The 14,639-nt window shown below is 64.5% G+C and overlaps 2 protein-coding genes across 7 annotated transcripts in view; one reads left to right on the top strand and one right to left on the bottom strand.

Moving 5' to 3' along the window:
- Window positions 1-290: 290 nt before the first annotated feature.
- Window positions 291-13,255, top strand: LRP3 (LDL receptor related protein 3). 5 transcript variants are annotated; one of them, XR_015549520.1, is made up of 8 exons: window positions 291-503; window positions 2,290-2,337; window positions 7,439-7,577; window positions 8,965-9,179; window positions 9,631-10,747; window positions 11,031-11,163; window positions 11,406-12,140; window positions 12,463-13,255. XR_015549520.1 is itself a non-coding variant. In XM_087421839.1 (8 exons), coding segments are annotated over exons 2-8 (2,238 nt in total). In that variant the 5' UTR covers window positions 427-503; window positions 1,034-2,139; the 3' UTR covers window positions 11,991-13,255. The 5 variants fall into 5 exon arrangements, 4 of the variants coding, with proteins under 4 accessions (XP_087277963.1, XP_087277965.1, XP_087277966.1 ...); XM_087421839.1 differs by adding an exon at window positions 1,034-2,140 and having other exon boundaries at window positions 427-503; window positions 11,406-13,255; XM_087421837.1 differs by having other exon boundaries at window positions 11,406-13,255.
- The window catches only part of SLC7A10 (solute carrier family 7 member 10), a 16,453-nt gene continuing 14,879 nt past the window's right edge, over window positions 13,066-14,639 (bottom strand). Inside the window, exons 8-10 of one of the 2 annotated variants that reach the window (XM_087421841.1) lie at window positions 14,463-14,612; window positions 13,647-13,824; window positions 13,066-13,412 (exon numbers count right to left, since the gene is read on the bottom strand). In XM_087421841.1, coding sequence (XP_087277967.1) covers window positions 13,178-13,412; window positions 13,647-13,824; window positions 14,463-14,612 — 563 coding nt within the window. In that variant the 3' untranslated portion in view covers window positions 13,066-13,177. The remainder of the gene's footprint in view (window positions 13,413-13,646; window positions 13,825-14,462; window positions 14,613-14,639) is intronic. The other variant, XM_014794786.2, reaches the window with a different exon arrangement.

The following is a 14,639-nucleotide window of genomic DNA, read 5'->3' as shown; positions in this document are numbered from 1 at the left end:
TGCGGCTCGGCGGGTGCGTCACGTGGCTGGCGCGGCGCGGCCTCCAGGCTCCGGGCGGGCGAGGGGCCGGGCGGGAGGACCGACAGACCCACCGACGCACGATCGGCGGCACCGGCCGGGAGGGCTGGGCGCGGCGCGGGGTGGCCGAGGGGCGCCGGGGCCGGGCGGGCTGCGCGCCGCGGGGCATGGGCGCGCCGGGGCCCCGGGCACGGGCCGGCCGCGGCGCGGCGCCCGGGGCGCGGGGGCAGCGGCGGGCGGGGGTCCTCCTGGCGGCCGCCGCTGAGCCCGCGGGGCCCGTGACGCCGCGGCCGATGTGGCCCCGCGCGCTGCGGGCCTGCACCGCCGCCTCACAAAGACGCCGCCGGAGCCGCCGCCGCGGGAGCCGGAGCCCGAGCCGGGGGGCAGGAGGCGGCGCCCGCGGGGCCCCGGCATGGAGAAGCGGGCGGGCGCGGGCCCGGAGGGGGCGCCGGGCGCCCGGGCGCAGCTCGCCGTCGTCTGCCTGGGTGAGTGGGCCGCGCAGGCCCGGCGGGGTCGGGGTCCCCGCCCGCAGCTCCGCGCCGCCCTGCCCGGACCCCCGCCCGCCGCGCTCCTCCCCCTGCAGCCGGGCTTCCCGGAGTCGGCGCTGCGGGAGCTCCGGCCGAGGCCGCGGAGACGACGTCCCCCGCACCCCGGCCTGCTGGGGTCCTAGGCCCGGGAGGGCGACTCTGGCAGCGGAGCCCCGGCTGCCGGCCGGCTCGGAAGAGCGCCTGGAGCCCGGGGCGAGCCGTGAGCAGGGCGGCCCGCCGGTGCCGGCGGCGGGGGTGGCAGGCAGCGGCTTTCCGCCTGGCCTGCCCGCGCTTAGCCCGGCGGCGATCGGGGCCTCCGGAGCTACGGACAAAGGCAGGGCCAGCTGCCCCCTGAAGAAGAGGAACTGTTTCCTGCCCGGAGTTGGGGTGGGGGCGGGTGCTAGCCGGAGCCGAGCCGGGACTCAGGATGCCGGCTAGGAGGCGGCGGCGGGGAGAAGGACTCCTGTCTTCCCTTTGTGTCTTCTCAGAGCCAGCGGGGCAGGCCTCTTCAGCCCAGGGTGGTGTGTCTGGGGAGGCCCAGGGACCTGGCCAGGGCCCGCACCTGGGCAAGAGGGGCACCTACTCTACCCAGGAGTTGTCTGCCCATCTTTCCAGGGCCCTGTGTGGAGGAGAGGGGAAGGAAGGAGTTAAGTCTTCAACTCACATGGCTTCTTTATTTACCATAATAAAGGAGAGAGACCATTATCTGAGCTGGGGATCTTTAGGGGACACCCTTATATTGTCACCAGTGAAGGTGCTGTAACCCGTAGGTTTGCTGAAGCCACTGAAATGACAAAGAATAAAGAAACTTGTCCATTTTAGGCTGCACCCTCCTCAGCCCCCCAAGAATCAGGGAGCTGGGGCAAGGCCCCTGCCTCAGCTGTGTGAGCTGGTCTAAACAAGGGACGGGACCCCAGAGCACCCGCTCCCCGGTCTGTTAGTGGTCATGGGCTCCGGCCTCTGAGCTGCTGGGGGCTGGGCTTCCCAGGTGAGCAGGGCAGGGGGACAGGCCCTTTGGCTTCCCCAAGGTCCTCTCTGCCCAGATGTGGCATGGGCTCTGCCCAGCAGAGCCTGGGTGTCCTGAGAGGGGGCAGTGCCCCTGCTGCCTCACCAGGTCAGGGCTGAGCCCCACAGAGATGCTCTCTGCCTCCCTTGGCCTCCTGATGTTGGAGGAAGGGGGCACCTTGTACTCCTGGAAGTGGGCTCTGCCCATATCTTCCTCCTGGTCCTGTAACCCCCGTAGGAAGGCAGGAGGTGAAGGCAAAGGACAAACCCCACGGCTGTGGGTACTCGAGGGGTGAGTGGCAGGAGAGTTCCTTGCCTCCCTTCTCAAGGTCAGCATGGCCCAGTGAGAGGAAGCGCCCCGAGCCCTGCTCTCTGTGCGTGCCTGTCACACGGGGTCATCAGCACGGCTTCCCTTCCTTCCTCGTGGTGGACGAGGCGGTTGGCAAGGCCCCTCAAAGGAAGCCCTTCAAGGTGGTAGGATCCCCCTTGACAGGCAGGGCCCCCACCTGGCTGAGCCAGGGCCGTTCTCTGATGGGTGGTCCAGGCTCGAGGTTCCCAAGCTCGACAGGAAACAGAAACACCCCCTCCAAGTGAGTTAGAGTTCCCAGGCATGGGGGGCAGCAAGCATGGTCTGGTGCAGGCTTGCACACTGCTCTTTTCAGCTGTGGGGGTGGGGGAGGGGTCCTGAGGCCCCTAAGAGCCACTGCCCCCCACTGAACCCCCTTCGTGTCTCCCACAGTGAACATCGTCCTCACTGGGCGGCTCAGCAGCGCGGTTCCTGCCTTGGGTAAGTAAGATGCTTCTCTCCTTCCTCCCCTCCTCCCTGTCCCTCTGGTTCAGTGACCTCTGAGCCACCTGAAGGCCTGTCCACCCTGAGGTCCCTGGCCTCTTTCACTCTCAATCCTTGTGCATCTTTTCTGCTTCACAATGGAGCTGTCTGGCCTTGGGCAAGCTCACACCTTGCTGAGTCTTAGTTTCCTCTTCTGTAAAATGGGTGCAGTAACAGGACCGACCTCAAAGCCTGGTTATCAGGGTTGAATGGGCTAACGAGGAATGGTGCTCAGCGCGGCCTTGGCACGTGCTGGCTTGATACCACTCGCAAACTGTCACAGGCCTGGTACAATTGACAGATTGTGCCTCCTGTAGGCTGTGGGGTTCCCCGAGGGCCATGAGGAGCCATAAGATGCCTGCCTGTTTTAAAATGATACCTGGGGTTTAATTTATAAAGGTATGACTGAGTGATGACACAGAGGCCAGTGCCATTGACAGAAGAATTTGTTACTTGTGTCTTAAGAGGAGGAGACACACCACACCACACGGGGCCACAGGGGACTACAGGTTTGGTGAGGCAGACGCAGGAGGGAGAGGAAGGCCTGGGCCAGAGCCTTTGCTGGGGTTTCTGGCGGAAAGGCAAGACAGGACAGGGAAACAGCTTAGGACTGGCTACTGTGAATAATTCCAGCCGGCTTTGGGCTGTAGGGAAATACTGGCTTGTGTGTGAGGTAGGTAAGAAGGTGGGTGGGGTCTCAGCTGTGGATCAGCCGGCCTGCCCGGGAAGGACCAGTTCCAGGCAAGCTGGTGTGCAGGAGAGAGATCAGCAATTGGCTGAGAGTTTCGCCCGGTGATTAGTGGTTGCCAAATAGACATACAGAATCTAAGACACACGGTTAGAACCACTCCTGCCTCCTGCCTGTCGCAGTGGGTCCGTCCATCCACTGGCCATCTTTGTGTTCAGGCCTAGTGCCGAGCACAGCAAAGACTGTCGGGAGCGGGAGGGGCAGCTGAGGCCATCAGAGTCTTTGCTCTTTGCTGAGGGGCTGCCAGGGATTGGCGAATGCATAAGCCTGGGACCCTGTGGCCATTGGTGCCACCAGGAGACATCTGAGAAGGGCCTCAGGGAGCTGGGGAGGGTGTGCGGTCCGCAGTCTGGGGGGCTCTGACTTGTTTGCTGCCTGCTGTGCTGCATGGAGGGGCAGGAGGGACTGGGACTTCTAGTCCTGCTCAGGGCCCGGCTTGCAGCAGAAACCCACTGAAGCTGGCTCCAGGAGAGGGATCTCTGTTGGCAAGGTCACGGGGATGGGGAGGGCCTGGGTCCACAGAAGCTACTTTCATGGGCCGGTCTTGCCAACATGGCCTCAGTCTCCCTGCACACCAGCTCCTGCTCCCTGCAGCCTAGCCTCCTCTGCTGACTCCCCTAACCCAGGGCCCTGCCTTGCTCAGCATTGAGCCAGCCCCAGCCCTGCCTAGAGTCCTGGTCCCCACAGCTAACTACCCAGTCTCCCCATCTCAATCTCCAGGAGAAGACTGACTGGCTCTGCTTGGGTGAGGTGTCTGTGGCCGTAGTGGAGAGTGTTGGGGTGGAGGGCGTAGGGGGTCACATCTTAATGAACGTGAGCCCCAGGCTAGCCCTCCTGCTGGTGTGATGGGGGAGCATGTTGCCCCAAATGTGCCTGCCACATGCATGTGTCTCAGGTGTAGAGAAGTGATGCTCCAGGGACAAGGATCACTCACAGAGCCAGGGAGAGAACAACAGCCATCCAGGTCCACACCTTTGGGCGTTCTTAGCTATCGAGACCTCAGGCCGCAATGGGGTCCACGTCGCCCAACTCCAGGGGCCACTAATCACATCAAGGTGGCTGTGCATGGCGCCCCCAGTGTCCTGAGCTGCATGCACAGCCCGTGTGGCCACAGGTGGTGGTCTGGAGCCCTAGCTCTGATCCCTCCTGCATTGCTAAGAGAAGTGGAGACCAGCTTCTAGCTGCCTGGGGTGTCCCCCGCCCAAGACTCCATGGTTTTGCATTTTCAGAGTTTTCTGGGCAATTCCTACTGTGAGGAGCCTGCACCATAACTGTGCCCCCTGCCCCCTCCCAGCCCTCACTGGGCTCAGACACTCTTGGGGGCCCAGCTGGGCTGCCCAGAGACCTCACAGGTTTTGTCCCTCAGCCCCCGTCCTGCCCCAGGTTGTCAGGCACCAACTGGGTCAGATGACCCACTTCCTGCATCCTGGACTCTGGGCTCCGCCGGCTCTGCCATGCAGCCCATGTAACCTGGGGAGGGCAGCCTGGGCGCGGTCTTTAGGCTGTTCTCCACTCACTCGGCAGCTTCCCCCAAGTGGGGCTCCTGGCTCCCCGTCATCCGGTTACACTAGGCAGGTTGTCCGGCGTATCGATCGCCTCTGGAAACCGGATCTGCAGATTGTGCTTCATGAGCCTTGCTCGGGCCCTCTCCGGGGTATCTGACGGCTCTTAGGGCCAGGAAAGAAGGGCTGGTCTGAAAGTGCTCAGTCATCCCTGCCCACTCGAGCGGCCACCTCAGCCTAGGGGCTGAGGGAATCTTCGGGTCACGCCCAGTTAAAGCTCAGACAGTGCTCTCTGACTGCCCGCAAACACCCGCAAAACCCTCTCTCCTGCATCAGTATCTCCCCAAACACGCAGTCCTCTCAGCTCCCCTCACTGCCCGCCCATCATCACACACCCCGTCAGGACCCTCGCCTTCCCTAGGGCATAGCCCCCCATCACGTGACGTCTGCCTGGAGACGGCTGCTCTCCTCAGATTTCCCAGCTGCCCTCTGAGACAAGCGGCACTCACTGACTCCACTTTACTGATGGAAAGCTGAGGCCCAGGATGGTGGGTGTGTCTGGCGGTGTGAGCCCCAGGACCCGATTCATGAGGCCCTTTCCCCCTCCTGGGCCTGGGTCCTGCATGATGCTGGGGTGGGGTGAGGCCTGCTGTCACAGAGAGGCCTGGGGCTGGTTGTCTGAGCTGGTGGTGCCCCCAGGCCCACAGCCAAGCGGTACCCGGTCAAGAGGCCACGCCCAGAGCTCCCGGCTCCCTGCATGGACCCTGTGTCCCTCCTCTCCATGTTCACTCTGCATGGGCCAGGCTGACGGCTGCAGACACCACAGTCTCGGGGCCCTCTCTGGAGAAGAGCCAACAGTAACCGGGTGACACTGCTGCCCCCGATGTGGGGGTTTCTGGGGCAGCTGTGGGGGCGCTCAGGGGTGAGGCTGTTTCGGGGGGGTGTGTTGTCAGGGCTTTATTGAGAGGCAGAGCCAGGCTGGCAGCTGTCCCGTCATCTGCTCCTGACTTATCTGGTGGTCTGGGGAGACAGGCCTCCCGATCCCTGAAAGACAGACAGAGGTCCCTGCAGGCCTGGCTTCCCGTGATCAGTGTGGGTGAGGAGCCAGGCCTCTGAGGGCTCCGTCCCCTAGGGAAGGCCTCCGGGCTGGGGTAGGTTTTGCTTTGCCCAGGCCCTGTCCTGCGGGCTGAGGGTACTGGGGAAAAGGGGTGGTCCCCACCCCAGCTGACGGAGCCTCCTGACTCCGGGTGTAATGTGTGCTTAGACCTGACACAGGGGACGATGCCCCCCAACCGTGCTGGGCCCTCCCTGCCTGTGAACCCCCGACCCAGCACCCTCCGGGAGGAGAAGCCTCCTCTGGGTTTCATAACCGCATACCTCCCAGGGCATCCCCAGGTCAGCACCCAGGGCCCCTGTGAGGTCCACAAAGCCGGTGGCCTCGCCCGTCAGAGTGAACACGTTGCTCGGGCCCTGGCTGCCACTCTAGTCCTTTCCCTCCTGGGCTGCGAGCAGAGCACATGCTCCTGTTTTATGGGGGAGAAATCTGAGGCTCAGGGTGAGTGCTGAGTGGAGAGGCCTGGCTGGTACCTCGATGACCCGATGACTGTTGGGGCTCTGATGGCGACCTGAGGGTGGCCACCTTGCTTTAGGGTCAAGGGTGTGTGTTTCTCTCCTAGTCCTCTGACGCTCTTGTGAGCTGTCGCTGGGGGTTACTGACTCCCTGATAGTCACAGTGTTGGGTCACCCGGACCTCCACGGGCACGGAGGGCTGTCATTCTCCTTCTGCAGCCCTGCTGTGTGCGGTCTGAAGAGTCTTGTTGACAGCAAGCAGAGAGACCCGTGCTTCTGGGGCAACAGTGAAGGTGCCAGGCAGGGGGAGAACAAGGAGGTGCAGTCACTGGGCTTGGCAAGTCATCCTTGTTTCCCTGCGCCTCAGTTTCTCCATCTGTGTAAGGGACCCCGCCTGCCCCATAGTCTGTTGTGACGATGAGACGGGGCAGTGGGGTGCAGGGACTGTGAGGGGTGGGCACAGCCAAGCGCAGGGGTAGTTTTCTCATCTGGCTGCCACACCTACCTCCAGTGGCTTCCCCCTTATGCTCAGGATAAAACCCCAATTCCACACAAGCTGTGATCAGCCCCAGCCTGTGTTTCCAGCTGGTCTGGACATTGGCCCCTCCCTCCAGGCCTGTTCTATAGTCTTCAGTCCACGCAGATCATCTGCATGAAGTCCGTCTGCTGCTCCTGCAGCCTGCGGGCTCCGCAGAGCGGGGCTTTTGCCTGTCTTACTCAAAGGGCCTAATACTTGCACTCGGCACATAGTATGTCCTCAGTAAATATCTGTTAGGTGGGCAAAGCCCCTCCCCTCCCGGCGCTGAGGTCTGTGTTTGGCAGGTCCCAGGGAGGGCAGGCAGGGAACCCCAGTGGGATCGCCTGTGCAGGGCTGATGGGCCTGGGGGTGCAGAATTCTCCACTAAGCTGAGGCCCTGAGGCCAAGAGGCTGCACCCTGGAGGTGCCGAGGGAGTTGTTGGTGGGCTCGCTCCCAGCCCTGCGGGGATGGGGATGGGACACAGGATCCGGGCACAGGGTGGGCTGCTCGAGTCCACGTGGGTTCTCCTTGGCCCCCGTACACACCACTCCCATGAAGTCTCCAGTTGTAGTCTTGCCCTTTGCCATGGGCCCGTGACTGGCCTTGATCCCTCCCTGGGGAGGACATGTGCTCAAGCCACGGGGGCCTCTAGTGCCCCCCTCCCTCACGCCACTTCCCACCCAGTGGTGAGGCCAGCGCTTCTGAGCCTTATCTCCCAACAGCTGCCTGCAGCGGGAAGCTGGAGCAGCACACAGAGCGGCGCGGCGTCATCTACAGCCCGGCCTGGCCCCTCAACTACCCGCCCGGCACCAACTGTAGCTGGTACATCCAGGGCGACCGTGGGGACATGATCACCATCAGGTATGGGGGCCCCGGGGTGGCAGAGGGAATCTAGGTGGGTTTACACGTGCTGAGTGTGCGCGTGTGTGTGATGTGCCTGTGCACGAGTACATGTGTGAGCACGTGTGTGCCTGTGTATGTGCATGAGCCCACATCTGAGCGGGCATAGAGGACACGTGCAAGTGTGTGCATATGTGAGCACGGGTCTGAGTAGGTGTGGAGGGCACATGTGTCAACAGATGGGTATGTGTGCAAGTACATGTGTAGAGCATGCGTGTGAGTGCACGTGTGAACATGTGTGAGTCGTGTGCATGTTAGCATGTGTGTGCTCAGCTCCCTGGGTCTCTCTGGGCCTCTGTGGCTGCCTGCTTGGAGCTGGGCCTCGTCCTGCCCTGAGCCTCTTGCACTTGAGGGCTGCGAGGGCTGCCGGGGAGGGGAGCCCTGGGGACTGGTGGGCATAGTCCAGCTGTCTCTGAGGTGGCAGAGGTGTCCTGTCTATCCTGCAGGGGTGGCTTGAGGCCAGGCTAGCACTGAGCCCAGAGCAGGGTTTCCCCTGGGCCTCAGGGTGGTCTCGGCAGGAAGGCAGGGGCCCGGGTGCTCGAGCTGTGGGGACATGCAGAGGGAAATGGGGTGAGGCGACTAGGTGGTGGGACTGAGGCTGGACCCTGGCAGGGGGTGGCCTGGGGGTATTTGGCTGGGAGTCACTCTCCTAAATGCCAAAGCCCAGAAGGCCTGCAGCCACTCCATAGCTCCAGAGCCCGGGATGGACCGGCAACAGCAGGGTCTGCCCTGGTGTCCATATTTCCCTGTGGCCACAGGGCCCTGGCTCTCAGGTATGCTCTTCTCAAAGACTCCACCCTCACAGGCGGCTTCTAGAGTACTCCATGGCCCTGTGACCTGCACATCCGACAGCCTGGGCCAGGGGGTCCAGGGCCAGTTTTTCTCCCCAGGTGACATGCTGTCACCCAGCCCCAGCCCAGGCCAGCCCCGTGGGCACAGCTCCTCTCAGTGCACAGGCCCGTGAGTTTGTGCTGCGCCTGCCCCTGCAGACCCAGCGTGGGAGGGACCTGGACCCTTGGGCCTCCCTCCCTCAGGGGAGGGAACTGCCCACGATGGGGCTCCTGACTCCCGGTCCCCTTTGGCTCTGGGGTGGGGGTGCTGTGCGTGTGCTGACAGAGGGCGGGAAGGGACAGGGTGGGGTCTTCACAGCCCTACAATGGGGCTGCCCCTGGGTGGTGACAGGGGTCCCACCAAGTGGCTGGGAGTGGAGGATCAGGAAGTTTGGAAGACAAGGCTGGGTGGGGCCGGCCGTCCTCGCGGTGAGCTCAGGTACGACCATTCCCTGCTGGTCCTCGGCCAGGTGGGCACTGCCTGCCTGCCCACGTCTGCAGCCTCTCCGCCCCCGCAGCTTCCGCAACTTTGACGTGGAGGAGTCTCACCAGTGCTCCCTGGACTGGCTCATGCTGGGCCCCGCGGCCCCGCCCCACCAGGAGGCCTTCCGGCTGTGCGGCTCCGCCATCCCGCCCGCATTCATCTCTGCCCGGGACCACGTCTGGATCTTCTTCCACTCCGACGCCTCCAGCTCCGGCCAGGCCCAGGGCTTCCGTCTCTCATACATCCGAGGTGACGCCAGCAGCAGGGCGGGGCGGGCCACCACAGAGCACTGAGTGTGTGTGTGGGCTCCCAGGCTAGGGCAGCACTTCCACCAGCCTGCTCCCTGCAGGGTCTCCCGCAGCAGCCCCGTCAGCGAGAGCACAGTGGTGGCACTGGGACCTGTCCTCAGAGCCCCTGGAGGGCACTGACCCCAATACACAGACGAGGCTAGAGTGAAGGGCTTGCCCCTTGCCCCGGCCCAGGTCAGGGACTGAGCCCACCCTGGCATTCCAGGGCTCTCTGCCTCTTGGGTGGCCGTGGAGAGGCCAGGGGCCCTTCTCCTAGGTCCTGCCTCTTCCCGGGCCCTACAGAGGTCCCACTGGGATGGAGGAACCACCCTGCCCGCTCCTGGCCCCAGGCCCTGAGCTGGAGGGAGGCTCTGCTCTCTTCTGACCGTCTGCCCCCACTCTTCACCCCACAGGGAAGCTGGGCCAGGCCTCTTGCCAGGCAGACGAGTTCCGTTGTGACAACGGCAAGTGCCTGCCGGGCCCCTGGCAGTGCAACACCGTGGATGAGTGTGGCGATGGCTCTGATGAGGGCAACTGCTCGGCACCTGCCTCTGAGCCACCGGGCAGCCTGTGCCCTGGGGGCACCTTCCCCTGCAGCGGAGCGCGCTCCACGCGCTGCCTGCCTGTGGAGCGGCGCTGTGACGGCACGCAGGACTGCGGCGACGGCTCCGATGAGGCTGGCTGCCCCGACCTGGCGTGCGGCCGGCGGCTGGGCAGCTTCTATGGCTCCTTTGCCTCCCCAGACCTGTTTGGAGCGGCCCGCGGGCCCTCAGACCTCCACTGCACGTGGCTGGTGGACACGCAGGACCCGCGGCGCGTGCTGCTGCAGCTGGAGCTGCGGCTGGGTTACGACGACTACGTGCAGGTGTACGAGGGCCTGGGCGAGCGGGGGGACCGCCTGCTGCAGACGCTCTCCTACCGCAGCAACCACCGGCCCGTGAGCCTTGAGGCCGCCCAGGGCCGCCTCACTGTGGCCTACCACGCCCGTGCCCGCAGCGCCGGCCACGGCTTCAACGCCACCTACCAGGTCAAGGGCTACTGCCTCCCATGGGAGCAGCCGTGCGGGAGCAGCGGCGAGGGTGATGAGGGTGACCCGGGCGAGCAGGGCTGCTTCTCGGAGCCCCAGCGCTGTGACGGCTGGTGGCACTGCGCCAGTGGCCGTGATGAGCAGGGCTGCCCCGCCTGCCCGCCTGACCAGTACCCCTGCGAGGGTGGCAGCGGCCTGTGCTACGCGCCTGCCGACCGCTGCAACAACCAGAAGAGCTGCCCCGACGGCGCCGACGAGAAGAACTGCTTCTCCTGCCAGCCTGGCACCTTCCACTGTGGCACCAACCTGTGCATTTTTGAGACGTGGCGCTGCGACGGCCAGGAGGACTGCCAAGATGGCAGCGACGAGCACGGCTGCCTGGCAGCGGTTCCCCGCAAGGTCATCACGGCCGCCCTCATCGGTAGCCTTGTCTGCGGCCTGCTGCTCGTCATCGCCCTGGGCTGCGCCTTCAAGCTCTACTCGCTGCGCACGCAGGAGTACAGGTGGGAGGGCGGGGCGCCTGGGGTCGCATGCCAGGAGCCGCGGTTTCTTCATTTCCCTGGAGAGAGGCCCTGGGCTCCCTGTGCCCACTGCTTTGGGTCTGTAAATGGGGACTCGGGCCGTCCACACGGAGACTTGTCTCGTGAATAGCAGGGTCTGGGCATCTCGGGATGTCCATTGGAGGGGCAGGGCCCACGTGCTGCTGCTGAGCCCCTGCGGAGGGGCAGGGGCAGTGTGGGGTCCTGGCCGTCCCTGCCATGCTGCCCTTCTGCCCATTGCTTCCAGGGCCTTCGAGACCCAGATGACGCGCCTAGAGGCTGAGTTTGTGCGGCGGGAGGCTCCCCCGTCCTACGGGCAGCTCATCGCGCAGGGCCTCATTCCACCCGTGGAGGACTTTCCCGTCTACAGCGCTTCCCAGGTGAGCGCCAGGGGGTGTGAGGCCCCTCAGGGCCCAGGCTCCCGGCCAGACCTCAGAGAAGGCCCGAGACAGGCAGGCCTAGGGGCCAGGGCGGACGGCGAGTGGCCAGGCTGGTCCAGGGGTCGAGGAAGGTGGGAGGTGAGGTCATGGCCAGGTGGGGGGACAAGTTGGTCTCTTGGGGTCTCGAGTCCCTTGGGGGTCGTGCTGACCTCTGCCCCCTCAGCCGCCGCCCCGCCCTCCAGGTCTCGGTGCTACAGAACCTGCGCACGGCCATGCGGCGACAGATGCGCCGGCATGCCTCCCGCCGCGGGCCCTCCCGCCGCCGCCTCGGCCGCCTGTGGAACCGGCTCTTTCACCGGCCGCGGGCACCGCGCGGCCAGATCCCGCTGCTGGCCGCTGCGCGGACCTCACAGACGGTGCTGGGCGATGGGCTCCTCCGGCCGGCACTGGGGGCCGCCCCGGACCCCCCGGCACCCCTCACGGACACGGGCAGCCCCAGAGCAGCTGGGGACAGGCCCCCCAGTGTCCCCTGCCATGCACCAGAGGTGGGACCTTCCGAGCTGCCCCCCTCAGGCCTGCGGGACCCGGAGTGCAGGCCAATGGACAAGGACAGAAGGGCCTGCAGGGACACTCTGGTGGACAGCCCAGCCCCTGTGGACACGCCTTGGGAGCCCTGCTCGGCCCAGGACCCTCACTCTCTGGCCTCCTCGGCCAGCAGCACCCTAGGCCCCCACCCGCCAGAGCCACTGGGTATCTGCGGGAGCCCCCCGCCACCCTGCTCCCCAGCGTTGGAGGCCAGTGATGACGAGGCCCTGCTGGTGTGCTGACCTGCTGGACACGCTGGCGACCGCCACAGCCCCGCTTTGTAACCAGGGAATACACAGTCGTTCCTGCCCTGCCTCCGCGTCCTTCTTTCTTACGGGGAGACCCACCCAGAAGCCCAGCCAGCTCGCAGCATCGGCACCCCCTCACCCCTGGTGGGCGTGGCAGGCTGGGGCTGTGGGGGCTTGACCGGGGGAGGAGGGCCGAGTGAGGAGCCCCACGGCGGGGCCCCTGTGTCCACACAGGCACCCTGGGGTCCCACTTCTACCTCCCCCACTCCATTCTGGGAATCCATTTCCAGAGAAGTGGGAGGGCCGGGGCAGGGCTCTCGGGAGTGTTTTCTGTGGCTTCTCTATTCATTTGCCCCATGGGGCACCAGGGCTGTGCCCAGACTGAACAGAGCGGTGGGTGGGCACATGGACCTGTTCCACGGTGGGTGCTCTGCTGGCAGTGAACCCTCCTCCATTCTCCCAGCAGGCCCTGGAGGAGCTGCGCTAGGAGGCTTCTGCCCCGTCCTCATGTCTGCAGTGTCAGCATGGACCTGGCCAGGCGGGTGCCCTTCGCCCTCTGGCTGAGGGGTCCATCTCCCAGGCACGAGGGTGGGTCTGGGAATGTGGGCCCGGGCTAGAGAAAGCCCATGAGTTTCCTGCAGGCCGAGGCCCCTGGGAGATGCTGCTCAGCCTTCGCAGGACAGAGGCCGAGGCACCAACTGACAGTGGCCAAGTGCATCCCGTCCTATCTCGGCCTCAGTCTCCCCCGTAAACCAGGGTGAGGCCGTGGGCTCCGAAGTCCTGACACTCGCTCCGTGGGGATTTATGGGAAGAGAGGCACTTCGGGTGGGAATCCTGGGCTCTCCTGTGTGGCTGAGCCTCGGGCTGGCCTTGGGGCCTGGGGAGGGGCACACCTGGCCACGTCCCAATCCTGATGTCCCTTTGGGGCCGGGGTGGCTCTGGACCCCATGAGGGAGGGAGGGAGTGCCTGGCCCGAGCGGCAGAGCCTCCTCCGGGGCAGCTGGGCATCTTCCCCGGCCACCCCGCGCTGGCCCCTGCCGAGCCATGCCCGGGACTCACTGAGACCGGCGCATCTCCAGCCTGTTTTATTCACAGACCTTTCCAGGGAAAGCTAGCAGGGTGGCGCTGACAGGGAGCCCAGTCCACATCTTCAGGGCTTCCTTACCACAGGCCTCTAAGAGTCAGATCTCTTTTTTTCCAGGAGAAAAAAAAACTTTTTTGCAAAAACACCTCCTTAATAAACAACGTGTAAACAGAAACAGCTGCTTCGGGCTCCACAAATGTCTCATTGTGTCTTCAAGGGCTTGTCTGTGGCGGGCAGTGGGGAGGGCTGGCAGGGGCCGTTTTCCTCCTCCTCGGGGGCGCCCTGGGGGTAGACCACGAAACACAGCTCCTGGCCCCAGCGTGTCATTGACTCTGAGAACAGACAGACAGATCGACCTTGGGGTCTGACCCCGGGGGGCAGAGGTCCTCGGGGAGCTGCTCCCTCTGCAGGGGGGTCCTGGACACTTGGGCCACATCGTGGAGAGGCATTCGGTGGTGGCTGGGTCCTGTGCTGCCACCACAACTGCTGGGAGACCCCGCCCTCGGGCGAGCCCCCAAGAAGGTCCCATCCCCAGGCCCCGCCACCTCGGGAGGTTGCCGGCTCACCTGTGAGTCTGTGCACACACTTTGGTTTGCGTCTCCAGAACACTCCAAGGAAGAAGATGGGCACCCCCGTGAGGATGATGATGACGCCGACCCCACACACCATGGGCTCCGAGATGAAGCTGAAGACTAGCAGGAAGGCCCAGAAGACCAAGTACGCAACCGGGATGAGGAGGTTCACCTGGGGAGAGCGAGAGGCAGTGCCAACAGTGCAGGACCCGGCCTGGCTCTCCTGCCTCACCACCTGGGGGACGGGGAGCTTCCCACCCTGTCCTGGGAGCTGAGGCCTGAGGGGCTCCCTTCTGGTAGCAGCCCAACATCTGGAGCCAACTCATGGATGGCCAGTTGGCCAAATGGTTGAGGACTTGTCAAAGTTTCGGTATCTCTGAGCTCCACACAGCGACGGTGTGGGCCTGCCGCTTGCGCTTGGCCGAAGGTCAATGATGCTTTGGTGTGTCACATTTCGGGCCCTGAGCACTTCTCCAGCTCGGAGGGTTTGTATGCAGACAGGAGGACTTGTCTTTTAGCTCGCTTTAGGGTCTTCAGTTTTGTGCGCGCTCAGGGAATCCCGTGTGACCGTGAGCGTGTCTCAGCCTCATGTTCCCGCCTGTAAACTGGGAGTATTCAAAGCTCCCCGCCATGGGGTTGTCACAAGGACCAAACTTGTCAGTGCACACAAAGCCCTGAGTGGGGCCAGCACGTGGCCAAACCTGGACTCCCTGTTGCTGTCATCCATCGCCTGCCCTTGGTGCCCACACGAGAAGGGGCGGCTCTGACAGCTCCCAGCCCGTGCGCCAGCCCGTGCTCCCGGGGCCTCACCTTGATGGGCCTGTGGAGCGCCGGCCGCCTCCAGCGCAGCACGAGCAGGCCCAGGATGGTGACTCCGTAGCAGAGGTAGTTGATGAAGGACACATAGTTGATGAGCGTGTACGTGTCTCCCACAAGCATGATGACCGCCGTGGCCCCGCACTGGGAGAGGACTGGGCTGAGGGTGGC

The sequence above is a fragment of the Ceratotherium simum genome, chromosome 33 (genome assembly GCF_057802395.1).
Source record: "Ceratotherium simum simum isolate JZ-2026a chromosome 33, ASM5780239v1, whole genome shotgun sequence".
Lineage (NCBI taxonomy): Eukaryota > Metazoa > Chordata > Mammalia > Perissodactyla > Rhinocerotidae > Ceratotherium > Ceratotherium simum.
The sequence above is the reverse complement of the archived record's forward strand: the minus strand, read 5'-3'. Positions and strand labels throughout refer to the sequence as shown.

Bases quoted from the DNA above. Each gene is read 5' to 3' on its own strand.
- LRP3 (XM_087421837.1), top strand. From the start codon at position 431: ATGGAGAAGCGGGCGGGCGCGGGCCCGGAGGGGGCGCCGGGCGCCCGG. The intron at 504-2,289 runs GTGAGTGGGCCG...TGTCTCCCACAG, and splicing joins GCTCGCCGTCGTCTGCCTGG to TGAACATCGTCCTCACTGGG. The intron at 2,338-7,438 runs GTAAGTAAGATG...ATCTCCCAACAG, and splicing joins CAGCGCGGTTCCTGCCTTGG to CTGCCTGCAGCGGGAAGCTG.